Source organism: Strongylocentrotus purpuratus, unplaced genomic scaffold, assembly GCF_000002235.5.
Source record: "Strongylocentrotus purpuratus isolate Spur 01 unplaced genomic scaffold, Spur_5.0 spur5_scaffold_20, whole genome shotgun sequence".
NCBI classification, from domain to species: Eukaryota; Metazoa; Echinodermata; class Echinoidea; order Camarodonta; family Strongylocentrotidae; genus Strongylocentrotus; species Strongylocentrotus purpuratus.
The window spans coordinates 26,560,780-26,577,028 of record NW_022145606.1 but is presented as its reverse complement, the minus strand read 5'-3'; the positions used below and the strand labels follow the sequence as shown (position 1 = coordinate 26,577,028).

General features: G+C 35.5%; 1 protein-coding gene and 1 long non-coding RNA gene across 3 annotated transcripts; one reads left to right on the top strand and one right to left on the bottom strand.

Moving 5' to 3' along the window:
- Nucleotides 1–703: 703 nt before the first annotated feature.
- On the top strand, nt 704–13,953 carry LOC115918191. 2 transcript variants are annotated; one of them, XM_030993106.1, is made up of 7 exons: nt 704–1,476; nt 2,024–2,165; nt 7,953–8,145; nt 8,850–8,885; nt 9,309–9,344; nt 11,964–12,041; nt 12,546–13,953. In XM_030993106.1, the coding sequence occupies exons 3-7, from the start codon at nt 8,026–8,028 to the stop codon at nt 12,585–12,587; spliced, it is 312 nt and encodes a 103-aa protein (XP_030848966.1). In that variant the 5' UTR covers nt 704–1,476; nt 2,024–2,165; nt 7,953–8,025; the 3' UTR covers nt 12,588–13,953. The 2 variants fall into 2 exon arrangements, with proteins under 2 accessions (XP_030848966.1, XP_030848967.1); XM_030993107.1 differs by lacking the exon at nt 704–1,476 and having other exon boundaries at nt 1,483–2,165.
- On the bottom strand, nt 13,832–15,252 carry LOC115927327. The gene is made up of 2 exons (XR_004065564.1): nt 14,229–15,252; nt 13,832–14,056 (listed from the first exon to the last, which is right to left on the bottom strand). It is a non-coding gene; the product is annotated as an uncharacterized LOC115927327 (long non-coding RNA).
- Nucleotides 15,253–16,249: the final 997 nt, after the last annotated feature.

Genomic DNA, 16,249 nt, shown 5'->3' with positions numbered 1-16,249 from the left:
ACACATGGATGGGCATAGTTTTAAGAATTTAATTTGCAGTGAACAGGGGAAAAATAGCCCCAGTACATAAAATTTAACCACCCCCCCCCCCCTCCCCGGCAGCTGGAATAAATCAGACATTTGAAAGAACTCTTTAAAAATGAACTCCAGACCAAAAAATAACTGAATTTTATAAAAATGTTCCAGAAAAATATTCCAGGGTAAAAAAGTAATGAAAATGTGATAAGAAATAAGGTACTTATGATTTTTTTTTAGTTTCCCATATTTTTAGAAAACAATAAGTCACAATTATTCTTCTATATACCTAACCTGCAAGGGCTGAATTCAATAGATATGGTTTAGTGATCCTACTGTGATTCTGTTGTGATAAAGCCTTTTGCAGGTTTAACCCATAGAGGTACATGCAGTGTCACCTTGTTGGCAGTATCTCCACATTCCAGAAAGCTGAGCGTTTAGCAACATAATTAGAGAAAAATACACTGAGTATTTTGAGCCTCTTTCCAGTGCAATGTGATTTTGCGTTCCTGAGTAAGGGCAGTTTGAATGTAGCAAATCACTGCGATCCTTAAATTGGTAATTTGCAAAGAAAATTTATAAATCACTACTTCTGCGTTAGCATTGGCCGTTTTTGTTCCAATTTTTTTCACAAAAAAATCTCTTTTTGATGCTATTATATCTAAATTCATTTATTTTTTATCATTTAATAGAGGGGAAAAAAATACATGTTGCCAATTTAAATATTGATTGAAGATTATTTTTTTATTTCCTAAAGGCTCTGTCCCTCCATGGATTAACAGGTAGAAGAAAAATTGTGACTGGCACTGTATGAATATTCATTTTAGTGAAGAGATGATGTTATACCATCACAATTTCCTACACGATTCGATTACAGAAAATGAGAAAAATCTCACTCAAATGAGAAAAATCTCATTTTCATGCAAAATAAAGTAAATCTGTTTTCTCTCTATAGATCTCCCAAAATGGGAAATTATGTCTACTATGACATATTTCAGGGTTATATTTTCAACTACATTTGCCAAAAATTTTATTTTTCTTGATTTCATCTTTATGATTTGTGTGACCTGATGACATCATCACTTCACTCAAATGAATATTCATATTGACTGGTCAAGAAGTGTTTTCCGAATCATAACTTCCATCTTTTCATGATTTTTGTAACATTTTGTAGGGAATATTTTTTTTTCCTTTTTATGAATCCAGTTATTTGGGCCTGGAGTTCTTTATTAATTCTAAGTTAAAGAGGAAAAAAAAGGGGGGGGGAGTGACATATGATATGTTACTTTACAGTTGACATACACTGTATAACTAGATGTTCATGTAGAGCATTTCATGATCCTCTTTTGACAGAGTCAGAGACGTAACCGCCGCATCTCACCCTACCATATAGCGGAGAGGTGGTGCGGCCTTGGAGAAGATCAGGAGGGATTTAAAAAAAAATTATCAACGATGACATAGGTACTGTACACATAGATTATGCAGTTTAGTAGTGGCTGTATTGAACTAGTCCTTTGATGTGCAAGTCATGAGATCAAGGCTAGTTAAACCTTTAGGAAGACTTTTTGTATTTTGGTTCAATACCTTTTGATTCAAGGCTCTGAAAAATATGGTTCACAGATAGCAGCATTGTACAAGCAGAAAGAGAGAAGAAAAAAATCTACACAAAGTCTGATCATTGTGATCATTTATCGATCATTAAACACAGAATTTTCAAAATGAATATAATCACTAAGATTGTAAAAAATCCTTAAATTAGCAGCATGTTTCTGCATTTGTTAATGTGATATTGAAAGATTTGGTCCACACTTGTGGTCGATTGTGCGGACATTCAGTAATAAAAAGAAACGTCAATTTTAAGCATTTTCTGGAGGTAACCCCCCCCCCCCCCACACACACACACACCTTTGCTTTGTATGACCATGATTACATGGTACTCTGCCATAAGGTTTTTTTTGTTTTACTTTTTTTTTAACTTTAACAAAATATTTTCCTTCTCCACTTTTAGGACATGGACTTGTGACAAATAAACCCTTTTTAAAGGGAGATTTCCTCCTGGAATATCGTGGAATATTGTCCATTGCTGATGATCAGGATGATGAGAATGCGGATTATGTTTTCCACTTCTCGCATAAAAGTACCGAGTATCGGTGAGTGATTTTAAAATCCTGTTTCTTCAGTTTATGCTGACTAACATTTGCATGCTTTATACATGTAGTCGAAGACTACATAAAGCATATTATGAAATATTATATTATGTTTTAAAAATATCAGCAAAATCATGAAAGTGTCTGTTAATGCAGTTTTTGTCTCGCCTGAACGATGTTCTGGCAGAGACCTAGTAATAGGAGTGGGCTATAAATGGATGATTCTTGATTTTCTTTTTGCAACAGCATGAAATGACAAAATATTTTGGCTTAGGGTCTGACAAAAATGTACGCCGGGCCAAACTCCATACCTGCCAACCAAAAAGCGGAATTTTTGTCTTTTGCATTTAATTAGGGGGTATCAAATATTTAGATGTTGATTACTATCTGAACACAACAATACCATTATCCATCCACCCGTCTTCTCATAACTCTTTATTATTAGCTGGTATTAACATTAAGAAAGCAAGACGCAAGAATTTCTCAAGATTGAGCGGTGTGCCTTTGTGAATTACAGCCAAAAATTTAGAGCACCTTGCATATCCGAGTCACAAGCACGAAATGCCAGTGAATATTGAAATATTGAAATACATTCTATTTAGAATCATTCACTGGCATCTTTTCAATTTGGTACCGCCCCATCAAACGTAAAAGCTTTTAGGTTTGTAGCTCTGAAAATAGAAAATGGCTACCGATTTACCCCCAAACTAGATTTTCGGGCATAACTAGTACAATCTTCCTCTAGTAACATGAATGTCATCAGTCCAATGTTGTTGCTGCCATATTTCATATCCAGTACCAGCCCACATTAGGTGGTCCACTTGTAGAGCTTCATCCCCATGGTCATTCATGTAGAATAATGTTGCAAGGACTATATGGAGGAAAAAGTGGTAGGAGGAAAGACTGGAGATATTGTAGGATGCCAGAGAAGCTGAAACTAGAATATTTATAATTTTTATAATAATAACAATGTCCCATGTGGTCGCTGCCATATTTCTTATCCAGTACGAGCACGCATAGGTGGTCTACTTGGAAAGTTTCATCCCCATTGTCATTCAAGAAGAACACAATTATATCATCTTTTAGTTCCCCTCTCTCATCCATAATAAAATCGAGTGGTTGTTGAGTTTGGAAGATACAGGTTCAGGAGAGTGAAATATTCTATTCTCAGCTTCTCTGGCATCCTACAAGATTTCCAGTCTTTCCTTCTACCACTGTTTCCTCCATATAGTCCTTGCAACAGTGTTCTACATGAATGACCATGGGGATGACATGACCTACATGTATCAGTGTTGTGGTGCCTTGATGCTTGGCCTTAAGGCCTGTTTTTTCAATGCCTTTGCCTTGAACTTGGTCTTGGGGTTTCAGGCCTTGGCCTTGGCCTTGCCTTGAGGGGGTCATGCCTTGGCCTTGAGAGTTTGGGCCTTGACTACAACACTGACATGTATACGCGTGCTCGTACTGGATATGAAATATTGTAGCGACCACATGGGACTGAATATATCCAGGGCATTTTAGGGGAAGATCGTACCAGTGCATGACCTTGAAAGAAACCTATAATTTATCAAGTAGAAAGCCAAATTTTGGTTTCAGCAATGCTAGAGAAATGGAGGATTGTGCAAACTTGATCTAAGTTAATATGTCCTCATACGTTTATACAAACCTAGACTGTGTTACTTTTGCAGCGCATGTTGTCCTCGTACATTTATGCAAACTTGAGCTGTCTTGCAATACAATGTCCTCATAAATGTGCGCAAACTTTATCTGTGTTAATATGTCCTCATAGGTTTATACAAACAAAGACTGTGTTTCATTTGCAACGTATGTTGTCCTCATAGATTTATGCAAACTTGAGCTGTGTTACCTACTTTTTTTTACCCACTTTTTTCAGTTAACACGTGCAAGCCTATGGGAGTGTGTAAAAATGGTATTATACACAGCCCCAATTGTGGCAGCCCCCCCCCCCCCCCCCCCTCTTTCAAAACGTTCCGCGGCTCCTGCTTAACTTCTTAGAAAAGTGAATATACGTTGCAAGAAACACAAATCAAGTTTGCAGCAACTCATGGGGACTTTGCAAATCTGCAGCCTGTAACATAGAGAGATACGATTAATTTTGCAATAAATCGTATCTCGATATGGTACATAATTTGCCATAGACTTGCGATTAATATTTATCGTAAGTTTAATTGCATGTTTTATAAACCCCTGGACTGTGCTACTTTTGCATGGCATTTTCTTCGTACATTTACACAAATACCATGTCCTCATAAGTTTGCGCAAACTTGATAAGTGTGAAATAACTGTGCAATAAGTCCTCGTGTGTTGCTGCAAACCTGATGGCCCGAATTCACAAAGCAAGGTTTAGCTCAGACCAAGGTTTAAGTTTAAACCTCCTTTTGTTTCGCCAAACCTCCTTTTGTTATTTATAAACCTGGTTTGTAAATAACAAAAGGAGGTTTGGCGAAACAAAAGGAGGTTTAAACTTAAACCTTGGTCTGAGCTAAACCTTGCTTTGTGAATTCGGGCCACTATGTGTACATGTAATGTCCTCATAAGTTTACAGAAACTTTACCTGTGTTAATATGTCCTCATAATTAAGTTTAAACAAAGACTGTGTTACATTTGCAACGTATGTTGTCCTCGTACATTTGGTCATTTTCAAACGTGTGAGACGCGACATTTTGAGAGACAAAAGGGCCTGTATCATTCCACTTGGAAATGAATAGTGGATCATACCTATCATATTTGGTAAATTGTAGGATGGTCTCATTCTACTACCAGTTTGAGTTAAATTCTGTATTTCTTAGAAAAATTACGACTACCGTACAAAAAGGGGCGTGAGAGACACGACAAATTTTGGACATGGTTTTTGGACTGCTATCAGTGATAATTTTATTCGTGCCCAACTAAACCTCCGACACTTCCATGACTGCTGGTACTTGTGTACTAGTAGTGTACCTTTCTAAAATATATAGTCGTAATAAATCATCTCGTCTCAGTGATAAATGATTCTCCCCTAAATACTGTGAGAGACGCGACATCCAAATCGTGAGAGACGCGACATGTCCACTTTAACTTAAATTTTTGATACTTTCTCATCAATAGGCAACAGTGATAGCACCTCAAATTGAAAGATATTAACCATTTCTTACTATCTGGTCCAAATTTGATTGATGAAATAATGCAAGAGAGGAGAAATATAGAATTTTCTAACATTTTGTGAAGCCCAGTCCCACATGTACAATTTTTTGTGCAGTTTTCATTTCTCCTATAAGGAGAAGGCGGACATCCAAAAAATTTTCGAAAAATGAAAATTCATATTGTATTCACATGGTACGTGAAAGAAAATTGCCCAAAAATATCATAAGTTTTGAAATACGGCCAATTGACAATTAAAAAAAATGTCCACTTATGTTTGAAAATGACCATTTATGGAAATTTGAGCTGTGTTACCTATTCAATACAATGTCCTCATAACTTTGCGCAATCTTGATCTGTGTGAAATACCTTTGCAATATAAAGTCCTCATGTGTTGCTGCAAACTTGATTTGTGTTTCCTATATATCAATGCTCGTAAGTTTACAGAAACTTGATCAGGAAAAAAGTGTTCTTCTTGAACGACAATGGGGATGAAACTTTCCGAGTGGACCACCTATGCGTGCTCGTATTGGATATGAAATATGGCAACGACCACATTGGACTGAATATATCCAGGGCATTTTAGGGGAAGATTGTACCAGTGAGCTTGTCGGAAACCTGTCATTTATCCAGTAGAAAGCCAAATTTTGTCTTCAGCAATGCTAGAGAAATTGAGGATATCTTTTCGATAAATATACTTATTTATGCAAATTAGCCCAATCCATTGTTCATAACGGATGCTAGCACTAGACATGTACCTGATAGATTTTACCACTTTTTAATGCACTTACAGATTACAAACATAGGGTAAGACACCAAATCCAAACAAAAAGACGTACAAATCACAAAGTTATAGCTGAAAGTGTGATCTGGGGGCAAAGTGGCGGCCATTTTGGATTTTGGTTGGACCCCAAGCCAAAAATTTTGTTATTCCATGTTGAGATAGAGTATTAAATGGAAAACAAAAAAAGTAGTAATCACTTTTCCTGTCTGTTGGTTTTGTTCAACTCGCTCTTGTTTTTCTACTTGTTGATCAATTTCGTTCACACTTCGAACAAATGATCCTCAGGTAATACCAGACATGAAGTGATAAAGATGTTGAGGTCAAAGGTCATCTATTGTTTGGTTGCCCTCCACCGACCAATTCTTTGAAATTAGCCCGACCTGATTATTTATATTTTTTTTATTTGTTTTAAAACTTTTCATTCACATAGAAATTCATAAATGGCCATGCGTTTTGAACTCGCCTCCTTTTGTGTTACCATCCCCCAAAATTAAAGCTGACAGTCACGCACCTTTCAGCATAAAAATGCCAATAACTTTAAAAATATTAACTCTTTCCCTGCAAAAGTATACATTTTATGAAAGGAAATACCCTGAGGATTTCAAAAATGCCATTGAAAATGGGATAGGGTGGAGTTGTAAAATGTTATGATTGAAAATATTTGAAGTGTGATGATTCCAAAAATACATTTCAAAATATATCTAGATCTGCAATTCCTTTACCCTGACTGTTAGTTTCTCATCATATTTGAATTGTTCAGGAAATTCCCTTTCAGATGATATCGAATTGTATGGGGTATCTCTATTCTATAATAGAAATATTAATATGCAAATATACGCAAATTCTCAGCACACAAAATTGTCAATTTGGAGGTTAAATTTACAAAAAAGTGATTACTAACAAAATAAAAATAATAAACATAAGCAAATAAAAGCACACTTAATTACCTTTAATTCAAGACCAAAACCATAGGTCTAGCCCCATGTATACCGAAATTATGAACGTTTAAAGCGAAAAACCCTTAAAATGCATTGTCTCCATAGAGTTTGTGTGTGTTAGTATGGTGGAATGTGACATTTTTATCACATAATTCAAGAAAAATAATACTTATCAATAATAAGTGTATACATAATGTAGCAGGCATCATTACCTTCAATATGAGACCAAAATCAATTGAATAGCCCCATGTTTGCCAAAGTTATTTACGTTAAACTGTTTCGCATGTCGCTCCCATAGATATACTGTGTACCGCTCCCCCCCCCCCCCCCCCCAACCGACTTTGCCATGTGTCATTCTATCTTACGTAGCGTCGTTATTTTACGCGCGAACGAGTTTATATTTGCAGATGTGATAGTTCTGTTAATTAGCTTTAGAATGCTACCAAATTCAAGACTATTACCCTATTTTTTAGGAAAGATATTAATATTTATAGACAATGAAATGTGAAAAAGCGTAAAAAAACCCAACATTTTGGGGTGGTGAGTTCAAAACACATGGCCAAAAATACATATGAAATATGTTTTTCAAAGAGTCATTAAAAATAGTCTATTGGAATTTCTTTGCCCCTCAGTAATTATTTTCCAACAGACAGCAATAGCCATCTGTTTCTGGTGAATAATTTAATTTGGGGGGATTTTTAGGGTCCTGGCGAGTTAGAGGCCAGAGATTTTGGTCCAATTTTTCATATAAGATGTCAAAACTAAAAATAAATAAAACAAAAATTTAAAAAATGCCCGACCGACCGACACTATTTTTCAAAAATGACATTCTTGGGCGACCAAACAATTTTTTTTCTTGGCCTAAGTGAGTTGAGAACTTCCAGTACTGTGTACTATAGATCTTATTCTTGGTTTGTTCATTCTCTCCAGGATTGATGCATCAGATAGCAATTCTTGCCTCGCTAGGTGGGTCAACGATGATCATGTGCATCCAAATAGCATCATGAAAAAGGTTGCATTTGATAATAACTCCCCACATTTGTGCTTGTTTGCTTTGGTGGACCTTAAAGAAGGTGTGGAACTAGCATACGACTATGGAGTAAAGAATTTACCTTGGCGGCAGGTAAATGGAACATGTTCTTGTTTGCTGATATTCTAATGTATGCACTTGGTAAAGGTGAATCTTAATGGGAAGCTTGCTTATGAAGTAACCTAATGCTATTAGACCTTTGACATTCAAGATAATTATAATGTGATAAAAGAAAGAAGTGTACCTCAATTTTTGTAAATGACTAAATTTTGCTATATAATTAGACCTCACATTGAAAGACAGATCCACATTTCAGAATAAACCCTCAGAAAAAACAAAAACTTTCAGGATAATTTTCTGTTAATGATGATTTATTAATTGTTTTCAAATTAAAAAGTAATTTGAAGTGCCTTGTTAGGTAAGAAAATAAAAGAAGGACAAAAAAATGTTTGCCAAACATGGTTCTGATACCTTTTATCCTCAAATTGGTCCCCCCCCCCTCAAAAAAAATTTGATGGCAATGGTGAGCGTAATAATCATCTTTACTATGGAGTCGTTACTATGTTTATGATACATACATGTATAATACCATACCTGTAGATGCCTTATTTGCACTTCCGTATTCGGCCAGAACATAAAAGAAAAGGAATAAAAATGGGGACAAGGTGAAATATAAAAAGGGGGAAAAAAAGAAAAAAAAAGTTTTAAAAATACAAGAAAATAAATGGAAAGAAAAGGGGTAAACAAAAAATATGGCAATGATGAAATGTTTCATGTCTTTCTCTCATGTATTGTAGCCCAGTCTGGAAAAGGAACAGAACATACCATCTTCGGTAAGTATAGAGATCCTCAATTAGTGTGTTGAAATTGCTTAGTATTAAAACATGCATGTCCTCTCTTGAATATGTGAACAATTTCTATGTCAAATAATCAGTGTACATGTAATGTTCTCAAACACTTATGGAAACAAGTTCATTGTTGCATTGCAGTGTAATCTAACAGATTTATGCAAACAAGTGTTACTTCCGAATTGTTACAATGTTTATGATACCTGTAGATGCCTTATTTGCCTTCTCGTATTCGGGCAGAATAGAAAAGAAAAGGAACAAAAATGGGGACAAGTTGAAATATAAAAAGGGAAAAGAAAAGAAAAGTAAAAGTTTTAAAAATACAAGAAAATAAATGGAAAGAAAAGGGGTAAACAAAAAAAGATGGCAATGATGAAATGTTTCATGTCTTTCTCTCATGTATTGTAGCCCAGTCTGGAAAAGGAAAAGACCATACTATCTTTGGTAAGTATAGAGATCCTCAATTAGTGTGTTGAAATTGCTTAGTATTAAAACATGCATGTCCTCTCTTGAATATGTAAACAATTTCTATGTCAAATTTGCAGTGTACATGTAATGTTCTCAAACACTTATGGAAACAAGTTCATTGTTGCATTGCAGTGTAATCTAACAGATTTATGCAAACAAGTGTTACTATCAAATTATTACAATGTTTATGATACCTGTAGATGCCTTATTTGCACTTGCGTATTCGGGCAGAATAGAAAAGAAAAGGAACTAAAATGGGGACAAGTTGAAATATAAAAAGGGAAAAGAAAAGAAAAGGAAAGTTTTAAAAATACAAGAAAATAAATGGAAAGAAAAGGGGTAAACAAAAAAAGATTGCAATGATGAAATGTTTCATGTCTTTCTCTCATGTATTGTAGCCCAGTCTGGAAAAGGAAAAGACCATACTATCCTGAATCTCCTATTTCAACTTTAAAAAAGTTAAAAGCAGAGAAAATGTATTAGAAACTTGATAATGTGCATAATTTGCAATACTACAATGAAGTACATGGACAAATAGTCCACTTAGTTTCTGGGAGAGGATACACGATTTCTAATTGGCTATTGAAAGGAGTGCAAAAAAGAAAATAATACAATTGAGACAGAAAAGAAGAATGAAAGAGAAGTTATAAATTGGACAATGGAATGTCCACATTTATATACAAAGTCGTTACATATTTCTGTGCCAGAATTTGTTGCACGATGTCTTTATGCCTTTATGGAGACAAGTTCCGTGTTACATTTCCGTGTAATGTCCTCAGACATTTATGCATATTAGTTTTATGTCTCATGTAATATTAGTCCAAACAAGAACTTTTTTGCACTGCAATTGTCCTGACACATTTATGGAAACAAGTTATGTTACATTCACAGATTAATGTCCTCACAAAGCTGTTCAATCAAGCCCTATACTGCATTAAAAACACAATTTCTTTCTCTCTGAATAGCAGAACGAGACATAGTGTGCCATTTTTATGTAAATTCAATGAAAATTATAGGGAGATTGAAAGGGATATTTAAAAATTATCTGATATTCCCATGTCACAAAGAATGCTGCAATGCATTGCATGATGCAAGCCAGACTGCTAGGTGCGTTCTGCTTTTGCTAGTTTATATTATGTGATTTTTTTTAATTTTAACACCACCGCAAAACAAAAGTTGTATAGGTCGGCCACTTGGTCCGTTGGTCCATCTGTTTAAAATTTTGCTGATCAAAGCACTTCTTGTTTTTTAGAGATGCTTTTAATATTTCACACACATATAGGTCTTGTGAATGTAAAACGCCCTGTTTTCATGTGCCAGAAACTATGATGCCATGGTTACAGCACATGGCAATAAATCAAATAGAAATATTGCAGATCAAATTACTTCCTCATATTGAGCAATGGTCAGGAGATTCAGTACACACATGGAGGATGGGGTATTATAATCATCTTTACTTTGGTATATTTGTATGCCTCCGCCCACCGAAGGTGGTGCCGGAGGCATTATGTTTTCGGGTTGTCCGTCCGTCCCGTTTTCGTTCTCGCGATAACTTTAGAACCAATAAAGGTATCAACTTGAAACTTTTGTCATGTATGCTTATGGAAGGGACAATGATCTGATTAGATTTTGGAGTCATGAGGTCAAAGGTCAAAGGTCACAGAGGTCATTGAATACATGAAAATGCACTTGTCTTGTGATAACTCAAGAACGATTCCACATATCAACTTTAAACCTTGGTCATGTATGCAGATGGGAAGCCCAATGATCCATGCAAATTTTTAGGGTCATGAGGTCAAAGGTCAAAGGTCATAGAAGTCATGAAATACATAAAAATGGCTTTTTCTAGGGATAACTTAAGAGCAGTTTGACATATCAGCTTGAAACCTTGGTCGTGTGTGCAAATGAAAAGCACACTGATGCAAGCAAATTTTGGAGTCATAAGGTCAAAGGTCACAGCGGTCATTTTATACATGAAAATAGTCTGTTCTCGCTAAAACTTATAATACGTTTAACGTATGAACTTGAAACATTGGTCATGTATTCATATAGGAGGGATAATGATCTGATAAGATTTATGGATCTATTAGGTAAAAGGTCACAGGGGTCATTGAATACAGGAAAACAGACCATGGTTTAGCTTATCAACTTGAAACCTTGGTCCTTTATGCAGATGGGAAGTACAATTATCCATAGGCCATGAGGTCAAAGGTCACATAGGTCATTTTATACACGGAAATGGCCTTTTCTCGCAATAGCTCATAATTTGTTTGACAAATAACTTTTATCATGCGAGGATATGGGAAGGACAAGGGTCTGATTAGATTTTAGATTTATGAGGCCATCGGTCACATATGTCATTGAAAACATGAATGTTCAATTCATGTTCTTGCTATTATTAGTATGCAGTATAAAGGAAGTCATGTGTTAATCTTATTCAGTTAAATATTTATTTCTGATTGCGTGATATAAATGGGAAAGATAATTCTGATCACGTGATGGCGGAGGCATAAATTCCGACTGCGTGCGGTCGAGGATTCATCTAGTTAATCCAGAAAATAATGTTGTTCTTTCTCTCTCTCTCTCTCTCTCCAGAGCTCTCAAATGAGAGGGATGGACCTCCTGGGTCTATGGAGCCAAAAAGTAGCCATCCTGTTGCAAAAAGGTCAAAAGGTAATAATAGCATGTAGTTCAAACTTTGCTTGTAGTCCTATTTAAACCCTAATTTAGCCGGGTTTTGGGGGTCTTCTTTTGCCAGAGGTTGATTTAACTCCCCCCCCCCCCCCCCCTCCCATCTTCAGATCTTGGCTACTGGTTGCACGATCACTGCAAAAATCTGCATGCAAGTAGAATATAATGTAACTACGCAATCTAAGAGTTAACATCACAAGCTATGTGCATGCCGAATTTCGGCGCGATTGCGCGATCAACGGCCGAGATCAGAAGGGGGGACCCAATAACCCCCCCCCCCCCCCATGGACTGAAGTGATCGAAATATCCCAATGGGATTAGGGTTAATTGCATGTACATGTTTGATATGTGACAATGTACTTTAGAAGGAATTGTGAAAATTTCTTGATTTAGATGACTTTTTGCATCACATGAAGTTGTCCTTAGGTTATCAAATATGCACATGCTTTCTTTTCACTCTCCTATAAAATCTCTTTTCATTTACAGCGGAACGCATTACCTGGACAGCAGCACAACACCATGCTGTAGACACATTTTCAAAAGAAATTACAGGACATTCCGAATTCCAGGGAAAGAAGAATGTGAGGAATGTAGAAATAAGTATCCTGAACTTGCAACACTACCCTGGACTAAGATTAAATACAGGGTTTATAACATTATTAAACAAAACAAACTAAAATCCTATTGAATCCATCTTACCTCAATGAAGAAAAGTGTACACACACACATGTATGTATATAAATATGATTTATTGCACTCCATGCAAATCATGAGGTTTGATTCAATCACAAGCAAAAACAAATAAATGAATAAAATGATAATAATTCAATTGTATACTATGCAAACATTCAAATAATTTATATAAATGTCAGATAATACAAAGCAAAAAGGTTTGTAATTAATATGGATCACCTTGATAAAATTATAGCTGCAAGAATGGTAATTTGTATAACTGCTGTTGAATTGTCAAACCATGAACAAACTTTCTACACACAATCGGAAATTGCACTTGAGAAGAAAAAAAACGATACAATAAATTCATTGCTGAAATAAAACAAACATAAACATTCCTTTATAAGAAATATGGATGTGATTGACATTCAATCTGCATCGTACAGCATGGACTGCAATGTATTATAACAAAGAGAATATGCGTGTGTGTCAGCATTTCTTTTATAAGCAAAGTGTATAAAGGTGGAAAGTGTGCACATGTGCAGAATACTCCATCCACATTTTATAGCTGTACTGTGCATTACTTGAAATTAATATTTTTTCCTGACCTATTTGATTTCTATCCCAAGTTATGTGTAAGAGATCAAAATAAATATTCCATATTTCCACGATATTCCAGGAGGAAATCTCCCTTTGAAAAGGGTTTATTTGTCACAGGTCCATGTCCTAAAACTGGAGAAGGAAAATATTTTGTTAAAGTTAAAAAAAAAAGTTAAAAAAAAAAAAAACCTTATGGCAAAATACCATGTAATCATGGTCATACGAAGCAAATGTGTGTGTGGGGGGGGGGGGGGGTTACCTCCAGAAAATGCTTAAAATTGACGTTTCTTTTTATTACTGAATGTCTGCACAATCGACCACAAGTGTGGACCAAATCTTTCAATATCACATTAACAAATGCAGAAACATGCTGCTAATTTAAGGATTTTTTACAATCTTAGTGATTATATTCATTTTGAAAATTCTGTGTTTAATGATCGATAAATGATCACAATGATCAGACTTTGTGTAGATTATCATTTAAGAAAAATGAAGAGGTGATTTCTGAGATTTTGTACATGTAAGAGAAAAGTTATTTATGCATTATGAATGACTAACTGCATGTATGTCAAGTTCCTGTTGTCAGTGTTGAGTTTTATTAAAAACAAATCTTTGAAAATGATCTACATGTGTACTTGAAGTGTTTAAATTTGCTTGTATCTGAATGATGTAAAGTGGAACCTTGTTGAGATAAACTCCTCATGATCGCTAAAAGAGATAAATACCTGTGCAAAATAAACAGATAAAGTTTATATGTCCTCATAAGTTTATACAAACAAAGACTGTGTTTCATTTCCAACACATGTTGTCCTCGTACATTTATGCAAACTTGAGCTGTGTTACCTATTCAATACAATGTCCTCATAAGTTTACGCAATCTTGATCTGTGTGAAATACCTGTGCAAAATAAACAGATAAAGTTTATATGTCCTCATAAGTTTATACAAACAAAGACTGTGTTTCATTTGCAACACATGTTGTCCTCGTACATTTATGCAAACTTGAGCTGTGTTACCTATTCAATACAATGTCCTCATAAGATTGCGCAAACTTGGTATGTGTGAAATACCTGTGCAATAAGTCCTCGTGTGTTGCTGCAAACTTGATTTGTGTGATGTCCTCATAAGTTTACAGAAACTTTATCTGTGTTGATATGTCCTCATAAGTTTATACAAACAAAGACTGTGTTACATTTGTAACGCATGTTGTCCTCGTACATTTATGTAAACTTGAGCTGTGTTACCTATTCTATACAATGTCCTCGTAAGTTTACGCAATCTTGATCTGTGTGAAATACCTGTGCAAAATAAACAGATAAAGTTTATATGTCCTCATAAGTTTATACAAACAAAGACTGTGTTTCATTTGCAACACATGTTGTCCTCGTACATTTATGCAAACTTGAGCTGTGTTACCTATTCAATACAATGTCCTCATAAGTTTACGCAATCTTGATCTGTGTGAAATACCTGTGCAAAATAAACAGATAAAGTTTATATGTCCTCATAAGTTTATACAAACAAAGACTGTGTTTCATTTGCAACACATGTTGTCCTCGTACATTTATGCAAACTTGAGCTGTGTTACCTATTCAATACAATGTCCTCGTAAGTTCACGCAATCTTGATAAGTGTGCGTGGTTGACCTCTGTCGAATGCTGAAATATGACATTTTAACATTAGAGAAAGCCACCTCAGACGTATACCAAAACAAGAATCATGTCCTCTGATGTATAGGTCTATGATAAATGTTTAAACTTAAACAAACGCATTCAATGTTGTGAGCGTCCTTTAAAGCATTCTCTTTTTTAGGGAGTCTTTTCACCATTATGTCCATTAGAGCTAGATAACACCTGTCCTCAAAAGAAGGTAGTTTACCATGGTCCTCGGACATAATAGGCGTGTATGTATGTGTGTGTGTGTGTGTGTGTGTTTGTGTGTGTGTTTGTGTACATTATGCCTGGAGACAAAGACAAGCCAGAGGTGTGTCTTCTATACTGCGCTCTGATTTGTCAATTGGATTGAGCTCCTTTTGGAATAGAACCGATTTGGATTTAGCTCCTTTTTGAATGAAACATGATATTGTACCCTACAATGTTCATACTTTCTGGATAAATTTTAGAATGTGATATAGTGCATTTTGTTTCAATGTAAGAAATCATTATTTTAAGACATAAAACCCAATTTTGATAAAATATGGATTAAGTTCCTTTTGGAATCAAGCTCTTCACATTTTGGGGTGTAAAATGGGCTTAAATGCAATTTTAGATCCTGAAAGAGCACCTGTAATGTCATAAATAAGAATAAGAGCAATAACCATGCACCTCGAAGGCACTTGCGGTCTAAAACAAGAACTTAAAACATTACAATTTTCACAAGTTTTAAATGCTTAATTGACATTTTCTTCACCTAGGAGGGGGGGGGGGGGTTCTCTCCGTCTTTCACGGTGCCCCCTTCCTCCTCCAAAATGACTAGATCCGCTACTGTCTCGCATCCAGCTCAAGTTGGTGCCTCCTTATTCGCCTTCTCTTAAAGGTAAAGACAAGTTATGGTCATGCGATTGCATTGTGAGAGAAACGTTGTGGAATCAATCAGAAAAGGTTGATTATATAGCATATAAGTATTGGTGTGTACTATAAGGTTCTGGAATCATCAAAATGATAAGAAATGTCTCTCCCTCTCTCTCGCTCTTTTACTCTCTTTCTTCTTTTTTGTTATTTACCTTTTGGGCGTGGAACTATCCTCAAACCTCCCCTCCTCCCTCCTTCCACTGGTACGTGGTGGTTTGTAAAAAAGTGCAACGCGACCTATTGGCTGGATGTTGTCCTTCTATTGACGGAAATGTTTATGTCAGCTATTACTCATATAACGAGAAAATGTTGGCCTTTGACAATAATCGTTTGCCCTTTATAATTGTCT

Coding starts and splice junctions, on each gene's coding strand:
- LOC115918191 (XM_030993106.1), top strand. CDS start 8,026: ATGAAAAAGGTTGCATTTGATAATAACTCCCCACATTTGTGCTTGTTT. Junction 8,886..9,308: donor AACAGAACATACCATCTTCG/GTAAGTATAGAG, acceptor CATGTATTGTAG/CCCAGTCTGGAAAAGGAAAA. Junction 12,042..12,545: donor TGTTGCAAAAAGGTCAAAAG/GTAATAATAGCA, acceptor TTTCATTTACAG/CGGAACGCATTACCTGGACA.